General features: G+C 38.4%; 2 protein-coding genes across 2 annotated transcripts in view; one reads left to right on the top strand and one right to left on the bottom strand.

The window, feature by feature from the left end:
- Nucleotides 1–3554, bottom strand: part of LOC121329757 (pre-mRNA-splicing factor ATP-dependent RNA helicase DHX15) — a 36348-nt gene extending 32794 nt beyond the window's left edge. The window contains exons 1-2 of the mRNA XM_041275513.1: nucleotides 3389–3554; nucleotides 872–1208 (exon numbers count right to left, since the gene is read on the bottom strand). Coding sequence (XP_041131447.1) covers nucleotides 872–1208; nucleotides 3389–3456 — 405 coding nt within the window. The 5' untranslated portion in view covers nucleotides 3457–3554. The remainder of the gene's footprint in view (nucleotides 1–871; nucleotides 1209–3388) is intronic.
- A 5988-nt stretch (nucleotides 3555–9542) lies between these two features.
- Nucleotides 9543–13530, top strand: LOC121329749 (extracellular superoxide dismutase [Cu-Zn]-like). Its single transcript, XM_041275500.1, has 2 exons — nucleotides 9543–9646; nucleotides 11737–13530. Exon 2 carries the CDS (start codon nucleotides 11759–11761, stop codon nucleotides 12482–12484), a length of 726 nt encoding a protein of 241 aa, XP_041131434.1. The 5' UTR covers nucleotides 9543–9646; nucleotides 11737–11758; the 3' UTR covers nucleotides 12485–13530.
- The last annotated feature ends 22 nt before the right edge of the window (nucleotides 13531–13552 follow it).

Raw genomic sequence — 13552 nt, 5'->3', positions numbered from 1 at the left:
ATTATGAAGGTCAAATAAATTGGGCAGACATTAAAATATGCCTTGACTTATGTCTGGTAATTAAGTTATTTCTTAAACTAGGATAATTCCTCCAAATTCCTAACACTTCCCTCATTCAAGCTGTTTAAATTAATTTTGCATGATGAACAGGAAAGGCAGTACACATTAAAAAGTGTTGTTTTTACTGTCACCGTTTTATTGTGCTAAGAATCTTTCGTTCTATGCATTTAAATTACAGATAATTTGTATAGCACAGTCTTTGAAATATCTTAATTTTCTAAATTGTATACAAGCAAAAGATTAATATATAGCATGTGGAAAAAAGGGGGGGGGGGGGGGATCAGTAATAATATTGCTAGTGCCAAAAGTGAATTTTTCAACAAACTGAACTCAATATTACTGCTCTGAATTGAAAAGCAATGCTCATCAAAAATGTTCATTTAGGGGCAAGTATACCAGTTTTTCTGTACTTTGAGTGATGTGTGATGTTCTCTTAAGCACAATGTATTCAGACAACATTTATCTGGCAGCTGCTGATGTATTTTGTTCACTTACTGCTTTAAAAAGTAGCCAAATGAAACCACCTGTTCCTAGTAAAAGTAGAAACACACAAACACCTGCAAATCAATTCTGCCAACATGAAGTCCAGCAAACAATTCCATTAAAAGTATTTAAAACTTTTCTATTAGTAAATCGATAAAATTAGGATCCTTTTTGACCATTACGCCCCAAGACTAGTGCTGAGCTCTCTGCTTCACTGATCAATCACTAATTCAATGAAAATAAAAATTTAAAAATAATTTTGCAGATAATTACTTGTATTATTTATACTACTGAAAAAATGTTTTTCAAAAAGAAAAAACAAACCCACCTGTGTTGTTTTGCCAGAACCAGTCTCCCCGACCAATACAAAGCTTTGATGTTTTATGAGAATATCGTTAAATCTTTCTTTGTATTCCCATACAGGAAGCTGAAGCCTCTTCTTCAGAATCTCGTAGAATCTTGGAGTGTGAGGCAAATTAGTAAAGGGATTATTCTGCTGGTGAATTGCTGCTTGTTTTAAAGCTGGCAACCCACCACCGGGCACAATAGGACTGAGAGAAATACCAGATGGTTTCATGTCCTTTTCTCTGTCACGTTCACGATCTCTGTCCCTGTCCCTGTCCTTTGATCGGTCATCACGTTCCCGATCACGATCTCTATCCTTTCTGTAAAATAAACAGAAAAAGGAAGTACTGAATATGTACTAGTAAGGCAAAGACATCTGTATGCAATTCAGTACACAGGTTTTTGAGTGGGTTGGGGTATGTTGGTTGGAAAGAACAAATATATCCATGCACCAGTGCATACCCCATCCCAATGATTGGCATGACAGATCAGTGTAACAATCAGTTATGAAATGTTTAATTAGAATTTCAGAAGTGATTCACCAATCACCAGATTGTAAAATTAAAGGGAGGCATACAGATTTATGGATTGACGGACAGTCAGACATCTACACATTATACCCAGAATCTGATACTCGATGACTTCTGCTAAATAATGTCAATGCCAAGTTTCATTAGAACTAGATTAGTGATTCTCCAAAAATATGCAAAAATTTAAGTGTGACAAACATAAGGAGGGATATAAGTCTAGACTCCGATACTCTAAAACCAAATAATGTTAACACTAAGTTTCATAACCATTGGCTAAGTGGCAGTTCTATAGATATATGCATAAATAAGAACCGATGATTATGAGAAGAAAATGGGATGGCCACTGTCACTGGCTACTTTACTGACAACTGTATCCTACCTGAAATGAGGCAGCTCTGCAACACAGACCATCAATTACTGTAGTCTAAATACATCCACAATCAAGTTCAAGAGGTCTCCCCATGACAATCTTAGATTCAAAATGAATGTTTCTAAAATACTTAAAATGTGGAAGATGTGTATACATTTCTGCAAACCGGTAAAATATGTACAGACATACATGTGGATAGTTTTTGGATTTAAAACCTATTTTTTCTTAATTGCCTTCTACACACATTCTTCATATTACACAGTTCACTTTGGATATGGGAGATGTTGTGTTTTACATGACATTAAAATACAGTGAAGAAAAAGATTTACTACAGTTGCCACAATTTAAAACCAAGCTACCTGTGTCATGAAAAACAGTGTCCCTGTGGAAGTGTCCTACGTTCACCCTGATTGGTCAGACTGTATAGTGGGTCACGCCATCAGTCTATTCGCCACGTCCCCTATTTGTTCGTGAAATACTGTGCAATCTCAGGATAATGTTACTGTTAACATTTTCTACTTGTTTTGTTGTAGTTAAGATCTAGCTGAGCCGCAGAAGTAACAGGTTGTCTGTTTGGTTCGGATATAAATGGTCTGTTACCCTGGAACGGTGTTTCACGAATACATTCAAATAATGGCTTGGGGTAATCTGTTTCCAAATTCGGTTGATTTTAATTTTATTTATTTATTTATTTTAAAATCTGGTACAATTTGTTTTATTAATAAAGGTGAAATCGGGTGTTTTTCCAAATATAATCAAGAAAGAATAGGCTAAAAACCGGGGTTTGTTTAAGAATGTTTTCTCAGACAAATAAAACAGATGTTAGCGCTGTGAAATATGCCAGAATGTACAAAACAATCTTCAATGCGAGGAATACAGATTCAAGTGCGTTTCCTCCATGCACTATCTTATTTCAATGCAAGCAGTATTTCTGTGGCTTAGATAGCGCCCGCTCTCCACTGAGCATGCGCAGCGGACAGTATTTCACCGGTACTGTACGTCAAACTGTGTTTTGACGGGTCATTTATCTGAAGCCTGCAGTGCAGAAATACTACTCAAAACATCTACACTACCTTTCGACTGTTTCTTAAATATTGAGTATTCTCAAATCCTAAAACCGGTTATACAATTTACGCCCATGAATGGCTACCAACTCGCGCCAGCACGTTTTTTTTTTTTTTTTTTTTTTTTTTTTTTTTTGTTAAATCAATACATTGGCATAACCAGTGAGAGCAACAGGGTTGTAATAATAATACCATACATTACTATGCAACGTGCAACACAGGAGACAACTGTATCATTTTGCAAAGAAGGTCGTTTCTCTTAAAATAGGCCGCAAACTGTTCCCACGTGCAAAACAAAAACAAAGGAGAGCTTCACGCACCTTAATGGCTGCTTATGAGGAAATGCAAACATACGAGTGTGTACTCGCTCAGTCAGTGTGTTTCACTGAAGCAACATATTGATTTATTTTGTGTAATATAAATGCATGTGGTACTATAGACAGCTAGTAACCTGATGGCGCCGTTCACTTGGTCCAGCTATATAGCAAACATAAAACAATAAAACGTGCCCCTCTAACTCTTACACTTACACTTACCCTTCAGAAGATGTCCGTTTCTTACTAGAATAATCGTCTCCTAAATCTAGGCGGTGCCGTTTGGACATCTTTTGTTTTTGCGTATACCTGTATTTAATTTGAGAGTGCAGCCTTCGCCCAAACAAACCCTCCTCTCTCTCCTCTAACAGGAGCAGGCGACAAGATGGCGACCGGAACTACTTCCCTCATTCTTGTCTTATCCTGGATTTTTTTTTAAAATGAAAACAATTTTTTAAAGTAATATATTGCTTTATCTGTGTATTATACTTATACCTTATTTAATAATTTTATGAATAAAAATGTATCGACGGTTATTGCAGATCCAGGGGTCCCAGAATGAGGTAAACTCGTGTGATGTAACAGCACAGACAGACTAGCTATGGAAATAGCGATTTAGTGTGTGAGCTTAGTTCACTTGCAATACGTGTGTGAACAATAAAGACAGGATGAATGCACTATCATGTTACAGAATGTCGATTAACTCGGACCACTAACGCGGTATATAATGTTGGCCTAATTCCAAATTTAAGTTTTTCTCGTGACAGCCACCGCAGTAATGTTGTTGAAATGCTTGCAAGAAGATGATTCTGGGATCAATAAGCTACTAACAACCAAACGAGCAAGATGGGCCGAATGGCCTCCTCTCGTTTGTAAACTTTCTGATCTGGTTTAAAAAAAAAAAAAAAAAAAAAAAAAAAAAAAAAAAGTCGTGGGTAATTTGATAATAAAATATATTATGTATTGCAAAATATATATGGAAAGCGGTAGACACTTTTACTCATGTCCATTCATTTACTTTATTAAGTTAGTGAAACACCTACCCAGAGAGGTCCATAATAGCATGCACTGAGGTAACTGCCGTTGCACAAACCGCATTCAATAACAAGTTTCTGTCCTAAGGCTTCCAAGGACCATCTATTTATCAATCAGGTGATCACAATAAAGTGGCATGGCAGTGTAGTGTGCATTTGTAAGGTTTATGCATATTTCAGAGGAGGATATATTTATCCAGCCCTTTGCGCTAGTGTGTTGTGGCAGCATTTAAACATCATAAAAATAATTTAGATACTATGAAAAAGAACAAAGGGGCCATTACAAAACTAAGCTGCAGTACTAATGCAGTTCTACTGAAGTTATTTATTTGTACTGCACTGTGACTGCAGTATGCACAAAGTACATCCTGGGAAATCTGGTTTCTTGGTTAAAATCAAATACAGGTTAAATCATGATCTAGCTAGAATTCTTCCTGACCCCCAAACAAATGTGGATAGGACATCTCTACAAAATATTTATCCCAATGGATATTTGAATGTATAAATGTATTGTTTAATATTTTAGCATTCCGGGGTAAACAAAAGGAGACAGATTACCACATCAAGATCTCATTCAGCTTTTATCGAGGTCAGCACACTACAACACAGCCCACAGCAGCGTGCAAGCTGCCCCTTTATACCCGAAAATATTGCGAAAACATATAACATTTAGACATAACAAGACACGTTATTGGACAACATTCACAAGCACATTGGGACCACGACTTGATCACGCCTTCCCCGCACCCCACAGGTGCATTCGTTCACATGCACAGGCACTGACATTGACAAAACACAGAAGAGCGACACAAAACCATATAACGCATAATACAAATAGTCCAGATCGCTACACAGCTCCCCCCTCAGTTCTCTTCATCCCTGAAGAGACAATGCTACAGTCCCGAAGCGATCTGTATTCGCTGCAAGGTTGGTCAAGATGAACTCATGGACCATGTCAGCAGCCTGTAGCTGGTCCTTGGAACTTGTGTGCACGGTCTGCTACTTCAGGAGGGGCTTGGGTCCCTCCCCCCAGCTGTGCTGACAGGCTGTCCCAGGATGCGACTGCCAAGCCCTGTCTTTCAGCGTTGGCATACCGTACTCCCTTTGACTCCGCTGCCCTGCCTGGCCGAGCCCTGTTGTCTGCCTCGGATGTCCTGCTCCCTCCGACTCCACTCTCGTTCTCCATCCAGTGAGCCGACCCAGTTCTGCTACCACTCTCTGAAGATGCTCTGTTCCTTTGCCAGCATGCATCTGACCCCCGGACACTTTTCAGTGCCCGCTAGAAATCACTGCTCTCTCTGCTCACAGCTCCAGACACCTGGAGACTTTTCAGAGCCAGCTGGAATCATTGCTCTTTCCGCTCACAGCTCCAGACACCCGGAGATTTTTCAGAGCCAGCTGGAATCATTGCTCTTTCCGCTCACAGCTGCAGACCCCCAGACACTTTTCAGTGCCAGTCAGAGTCCACTACTCTCTCTGGTTGCATGCCGACTCCAGTAGGTCTCCCCCTGGCTCCCTCTGTTTGTCCCTAACACTTTCATTCTGTCTCACTTCTAATCACCACTGTAGCGATCTCAGTTAACGGAGGCAGGCTCAACACACAGGCAGAGGGCGGTTGCGAACCCGGGACCTCTCTCACTAAAGCATAGCGCTGATACCGCTGTACAAAAGAGCTGGCTCCTTTGCAAGGCGCGTATATCAGGCTTATGTCTTCGTGTGTGATTACATCACCTACCAGCCCTACTGCTGCCTTCTCCCGTGCACGCTACACTGCTCCCCTGCCAGCCTCAAGTCCACCCCGGACTTGTTCAACAGGCTACAGTCCAAAAAGTGCGTGCTGCGGAACCTGCATCCCACTAGTAACACCAATGAAATGTTCCGAGGTAAACAAAAGGGAGACAGACAACTGCAGCAAGATCTCATTCAGGTTTTATTGAGGTCAGCACACCACAACACAGCCCACAGCAGCGTGCAAGCTGCCCTTACCCCATTTAGACATAACCACACGTTATTGGACAACATTCACAAGCACACTGGGACCATGACTCGATCACGCCTTCCCCCCACCGGTGCACTCGTTCACATGCACAGGCACTCGGGACATTGACAAAACACAGAACAGTGACAGAAAACCATATAACGCATAATACAAATAGTCTAGATCGCTACAATATGTTAAATAATATTAACAATCATACTAATGGTATAATAGTAAGACTAATTTGTATTATTCTGTGTATCTTGGGAACATGTTATTCCACATACTGTAAATCGCAAAATCAGAAATTTTGATAAACGTTGCCAGAATACTAACACCTTATTAGCGTACCAAAGGACATATAGGTTTTAAATAAGAACATAAGAAAGTTTACAAATGAGAGGAGGCCATTTGGCCTATCTTGCTTGTTCGGTTGTTAGTAGTTTCTTGATCCCAGAATCTCATCAAGCAGCTTCTTAAAGGATCCCAGAGTGTCAGCTTCAACAACATTACTGGTGAGTTGGTTCCAGATTCCCACGATTCTCTGTGTAAGAAAGTCCTCCTATTTTCTGTTCTGAATGCCCCTTTATGTAATCTCCATTTGTGACCCCTGGTCCTTCTCTCTTTTTTTATGTTGAAAAAGCCCTTGGGTCGACTTTGTCAATGCCTTTTAGGATTTTGAATGCTTGAATCAGATCGCCACATAGTCTTCTTTGCTCAAGACTGAATAGATTCAATTTCTTTAACCTGTCTGCATATGACATGCCTTTTAAACCTGGAATAATTCTGGTCGCTCTTCTATGCACTCTTTCTAGATCAGCAATATCCTTTTTGTAGCGAGGTGACCAGAACTGAACACCGTATTCTAGATTAGGTCTTACTAATGCATTGTACAGTTTTAACATTACTCCTCTTGATTTAAATTCAACACTTTTCACTATATATCTGAGCACCTTGTTGACCTTTTTTATAGCTTCCCCACATTGTCTAGATTAAGACATTTCTGAATCAACATCAACTCCTAGGGCTTTTTCATAGATTCCTTCTTCAATTTCAGTATCTCCCAAGTGGTATTTATAAATCACATTTGTATTGCCTGCATGCAGTACCTTACACTTTTTTTTCTATAAAATGTAATTTGCCATGTGTCTGCCCAGTTCTGAATGCTGTCTAGATCATTTTTGATGACCTTTGCTGCTGCATCAGTGTTTGCCACTCCTCCTATTTTTGTGTTGTCTGAAAATTTAACAAGTTTGCTTACTATACCAGAATCTAAGTCATTAATGAAGATTAGGAATAGCAGAGAACCCAATACTGATCCCTGTGGTACTCCACTGGTTACCTCGCTTCATTTTGAGGTTTCTCCTCTAATCAGCACTTTCTGTTTTCTAGATGTTAACCACTCCCTAATCCATGGACATGTGTTTCCTTGAATCCCAACTGCGTTCAGTTTGAGAATTAATCTTTTCTGTGGGACTTTGTCAGAAGCTTTCTGGAAATCTAAATAAACCATGTCATATGCTTTGCAATTATCCATTATCGATGTTGCATCCTCAAAAAAATCAAGCAAGTTAGTTAGACACGATCTCCCTTTCCTAAAACCATGTTGACTGTCTCCCAGGACCCTGTTACCATATAGGTAATTTTCCATTTTGGATCTTATTATAGTTTCCATAAGTTTGCATATAATAGAAGTCAGGCTTACAGGTCTGTAGTTACCTGGTTCAGTTTTGTTTCCCTTTTTGTGGATCGGTATTACGTTTGCAATTTTCCAGTCTGTCGGTACCACCCCTGTGTCAAGAGGCTGCTGCATGATCTTGGTTAGCGGTTTGTAAATTACTTCTTTCATTTCTTTGAGTATTATTGGGAGGATCTCATCCGGCCCAGGGGATTTGTTTATTATAAGTGCTCCTATAACACTTCTGCCTCAGTTATGCTAAAGTTATTAAACACCAGCTACTGTATTTATTTCCATGCACGGCACCATTCTGTACATACTGTTGATGTCGTCATGTCGTGGTCATACCCATAGCTTATTGAATTTCAAGCTATGGCACAGGATATGTGACATTGTTTGACAGTGTTGTTCAAATGAGCACATTCATACAGCAGACCTACATTTGAAATCGCAGCATTTACACAAACAAACTTGTTGTAGTCCAAATAACTAATACAGTAGATGATGCTAAAAAAAGGATAACAATTTCTACACTCTCCCTTGTCATTCGTGTCGGGCTACCTGCCTCGCCTCCACTTATGACAACAGTGTAGTGCCGGTGTGCTGGGTTTGCAGCGGCGGTGCTGAAAAGGCAGGACACTAGGACTGGTTGTTCAAACCGGCACACTGTACGTAAGCCACACACAGTCGTTTTACTCCCGTTACCCTCCGTTTTGTTCCCACTGCTGCACAAACAAACGACAGACAAACAGACATAAACGTCAGGATGGACATCCAGTTTACAAGCTATGTGGGCTATTTATATGCAGGTGCGTTCAACTAGAGTGGAAACCAGCGCACCGTCGCTACATTGTTGACAGAAGTGGAGGCGAGGCAGGTACCCCGGCACTCACTTGGGAGCTGGCAGGGGAGAGTGTAGAAATGCAAAACTAGACTCGCCCAAATTAATGGCATGGGCGAACCAGATTCGCTCAGCATCGATTTGGAAGCGCTGGACGTTGGACTCGCCTGGGCTAGTCCCGAAATTCAGTGGAAACTGTTGAAAAGATATATATTTGCTGTAGGTCAGATAATTAGACCATGTCATTGGAGTAGGTTTGAACTACGTGAAGGTACCAGGGAGCAACAGACCTACACATTCTATCCAGGTCCAATTGTTTTTGTCGCATCAACGAGATTTTTACAGTACATTGACCAACATAAACAAGAGTACACTACTGACTACCCTGACAATAGCTACAGTGCAGTGCAATTAGAAGTCTCCAGGCGCCCCCGTTGAACAGATTCGTGAATTATATTATTCCAAAGTAACATATTCCCCCAGACCACCCGGTTATATTTTCATGGTATAAAAATAACACTACAGTCCATGTGAAAGGCTATTTATATTTAAACAGGTATACGCAAGGAATTAACACAGTCGATTATGTAAATATATAAATAGTCTATGGCCTATTGTTAAATGTGTTTATAGGCTAATAATATCATAAATTTAGGAATCTTACAAAACCTAAATAACAAATTAGATGAGGTAACCAGCTAAACGTCGCATAAACTTTTTGTTGGCTCAGCTGTTCTTATCCTGTATCAAATTCTACTGTTATGCAATGCTTTAATTTTGGGATGACCAATTGACGACATGTTTAAAAATTAGCATTTTAAAGTCCTCCTCTCCTTTTTTTCCAGAGTTTTTAAGCAAGTTTGCACGATTCTGGGTAGCTGTGCGGGCTAAGGAGCTGATGAGACTGCAGCGTACGGACTGTGAATTGAAAAAGAGGACTTCTGTAAAGGTACAATTACACTTCAATAACCTTATTGTAGTGCATGTAGCATGAGCTTAATTTGAAAAATTAGTTAACGTTACATTTCTTGTCTTTAGATGTACTGACCATTAACTTGCTGTTTTTTAAATATATATATATATATATATATATATATATATATATATATATATATATATATATATATATATATATATATATAACTTGTGTATTAACTATTAGATAACCATGATGTGTCAGTTGTTCATTTGTGTCAGATTAATAACACCAGATCAATTAAACACACGTTAGGACGTTTAGTTTTTACAAATTGTAATTTGTACACATTAACTATACATTATTATAATATATAGCATCCATATTTCTAAAATAAAAAAGTAGTACAATAATTAAACTGTGCATTCTAATTTGTTCTGCTACAGCAGTTTGTTTGTTTACACGTCCTGCAGTAGTTTAAACTATCGGACCACTCCTCTTTTGATGAAACCTGCTTGCCCTTGGAACTGTGATCAAAATATATTTAAACACAGACATAAGCCAATACATTCCTGGAAATGCTGTGTTATTTAATAGTTTATTCACACATTGCATGACATTAGTTATTTGTCTTGATTTACAGCAATAGTTCCTCCATCACTGTAGATACCGGCAGTGGAATCGTTCAATTCTAAATTTTTAAATGTAGCATCTATTCCAGTATGAAACTTTTATAGTTGCTTTACATTTTTCAAGTTCTGTTACATTTTTTATATTAGTTTCAACACATTTTTGCAATAACACTTGCGTAACTGAGCGTCATGTTGAAACAAACATCAGACATACGCATTTTTTTTCTTCTTCCGATTGTTCTCTAGATTCTAGAAAATATGAATCAGTCAGGCTCTGTCAAATGAAATAAAGAGGTGGGAGGGTTATGGTATTGTATTTCAGTAAGCCTTGTGCAATAGAATACATTCTTTCTGAATGGTTCTGTTTGTAAATACCTCCCACCAGAATAAACAGGAAAAAAGTAGGACTTCTGGGAATTTGATTTGGAAATTCCCTGTCCATATATGACCTTTTTTTAAGGCATCATTTTGTTTCCCGAAAGAAAAGGGTGTGTCTGTGGGTGTCTACTACAACAAATCACGATAACAACTCCCTGTGAATCACAATACTTTGCAAAATCTACACAGATGTATTTTTCTATGCAAGGGAACCCAATCAAAATGCAAGTTGCCCCTGAACATAATCTAAGACGTCTATTAAAAGGGAGTTTGTTTGGGTAACTTACTGTAACTTCTATAAAAAACTGACAGTATAGACTCCTGATGTTAAGAATTACTCATAAGACAAATTGTTTTTCTACTGGTCCCTTGAAATCCATATTACCTCTATATGGTCAGCCCAGTGTTGTTGCAGTGCTGATAACAGACCTACCTTGGTGCAGTAAACAAACATTTTCACAAAAAATCTTTACAAAATAAGAGAAATGGTGACATTCAAGGCCCAAGGACTTTTCCGAGATATGTGTGTGTGTGTGTGTGTGTGTGTGTGTGTTTGTGTGTTTGGGGATCAGATGCACGAGACAAACATTGTTAGGGGTACAAAGCCCTTGAATGGGTATAAAAAAATAAAAAATAAATAATCTTTTGCACATTTTCAATGAATCTTTTTTTTTTTTTTTGGTTGCTTTTGGTCCCTTTTGCATATATGGCCATAATTCCCTTAGTTATTATCCAGTTTGTTAATTTTTTTTGCCATGTTCCCTTCATGTTGAAGTTTCATTGTACACTGTCAGATTTAACCAGCTAAAGTATTTTTTACAAATAATAATGTTTTTCTTTGTAAAAAGCGTCTTTCTTTTTCCATGGTTTTTGTTATCTGTATTGAACAAGGTGAGTTTCATTTATTTTATGGAAGCTTAGTGTGTGCACATTCATTTCATGTACCTGTAACCTTTATAGTTAAAGAGTTATAGGCACAAATCTAACAACAGTAAAAGAAACAGGCGACAATGGCTCAAAATGAGAGTTGACTTTATTTCTAATAATGTTTATGAAACTAAAGCTAAATGGTATTTGTTCATCTGCTTTATTTGCCTTTATATATTTTTTTAGGAGCAGAAAAACAACTATAACGATGTCAGCATTCAGCTTTGTCCTTGTTCTGGCCATCGCTGGAACCCACATGTCACACAGTGAAGAATCGCCAACATCTGAGGAGAACACAATGAAGAACATACAGTCCAAAGTGAACGATTTATGGCACAGCCTGCTTCATCCAGTGGCCTTAATAGCAAAAGATGCACAATTAGTCTATGCTTCATGTGAAATGAAACCAAGCACCAAACTGGAAGAAGACAAACCCCAAGTTACCGGGCATGTGCTTTTCAGGCAAGTTTACCCTCAGGGGAGACTGGAAAGCATCATTGACCTGCAGGGATTCCCCAAAACAAGCAATCAGTCAAGAGCGATTCATATTCATGAGTTTGGGGATCTCAGCGATGGTTGTGATGCTGCCGGAGGTCATTTCAATCCATTCAAGGTTAATCATCCAAAGCATCCAGGTGATTTTGGCAACTTCTTGCCCAAAGACAGGAAGATAAAAATATTAAAGAAAAACATCCGAGCAACTATGTTTGGACCCCATTCATTCCTTAGCAGGTCTGTGGTGATTCATGAGCAGGAGGATGACCTTGGGAAGGGAGACAACCCAGCCAGTCTACTGAATGGCAATGCAGGCAAGAGGTTAGCTTGCTGTGTTATTGGAATCAGCAATAAAAACCTCTGGGAGAAAACTTCTCAATCCTTTGCCAGCAGTAAGAAGAAGAGAAATGCCAGAGGGCTCGCAAAAAAACAAGCCTAGCTGTTTAGGAACCAGCTTATCACTTGTCTATGTAATTAAATGTTTGGCTCCAGTGCAGTGTTTTCACCATCTGTTTCAGTAAGGAATACACAATCCTGTTAATGTTGCACAAGACAAAGGAATACATTATATAGTCATAGATATCTGGCATCTGTTATAAAGTGGCTAGCGTATTTTACCTTTTGCGACTGTCTCTCAGCAAGCCTGAACTCTGGGCTGCCTCATTACAAACCATCCTGCTCATAGATTGCCACAAAGCTAAACTGCTTGTGACTTTATTAAACAGGTCAAATAACATATGTTATAGTATAATAAAGCAACATAAAATGTATTGTTTTTGCAGATTTTGCAGTGGAGCACGGTCTATGTTTTTTTTATTTCACATTCTTTTCCTCTTTTGAATTTTGTACTTTACCATTATAAAAGTGTTTCTTACATTTTATGAAAAATCTGACAACTATTGTGACAGATATCCTGTGTTTTCTACAAAAACAACAATCTAGAATCAGAAAATCCCAAGCCAATTAAAAAGCTCCATTAAATTGTAGAGCCAATCAGTGACAGGAGGACAGGGAGATACAGTTGTCATTTGACGGTCCCATCCACAGTACAGATTGAATGCAACACTATTCAAGCAGGGCATAATTTAAAACTGTTAAAATCTGTTCAGAAATAAATGCAGAGATGGTGAAACGAGGCCAGCTGTTTAAGGGGCATTCGGTTTTACATTAAGGACTTTCTGAATTATTAAACTACCAGTGCATACAAAATATTTTAATGGGAAGCTTAATGAAACGGTTATATCGTAAATAGCAGATGTATTTTGTCTTTTTAAAGCTGGTAAATTCAATCATTTCTCATTCTTTAACACTATTAATTCGAATCATGAGATCCAGTCTATTCCAAAGTTTAACTGTGGACTTGTTTTGAACTCTATACAACAGGAGTTTCAGTAGTGTTAATATAACAGCATAGTATCGCTTATACTTTGGTAAATCAAATGCTTTTGTCTACATTGTTTAACAAATAAAGTATGTTTTACACTTTATAGTAGTCATATTTACTGTG

This window comes from Polyodon spathula, chromosome 2 (genome assembly GCF_017654505.1).
Source record: "Polyodon spathula isolate WHYD16114869_AA chromosome 2, ASM1765450v1, whole genome shotgun sequence".
NCBI classification, from domain to species: domain Eukaryota; kingdom Metazoa; phylum Chordata; class Actinopteri; order Acipenseriformes; family Polyodontidae; genus Polyodon; species Polyodon spathula.
Note: the sequence above shows the minus strand (reverse complement) of the source record. Positions and strands in the feature narration are given on the sequence as shown.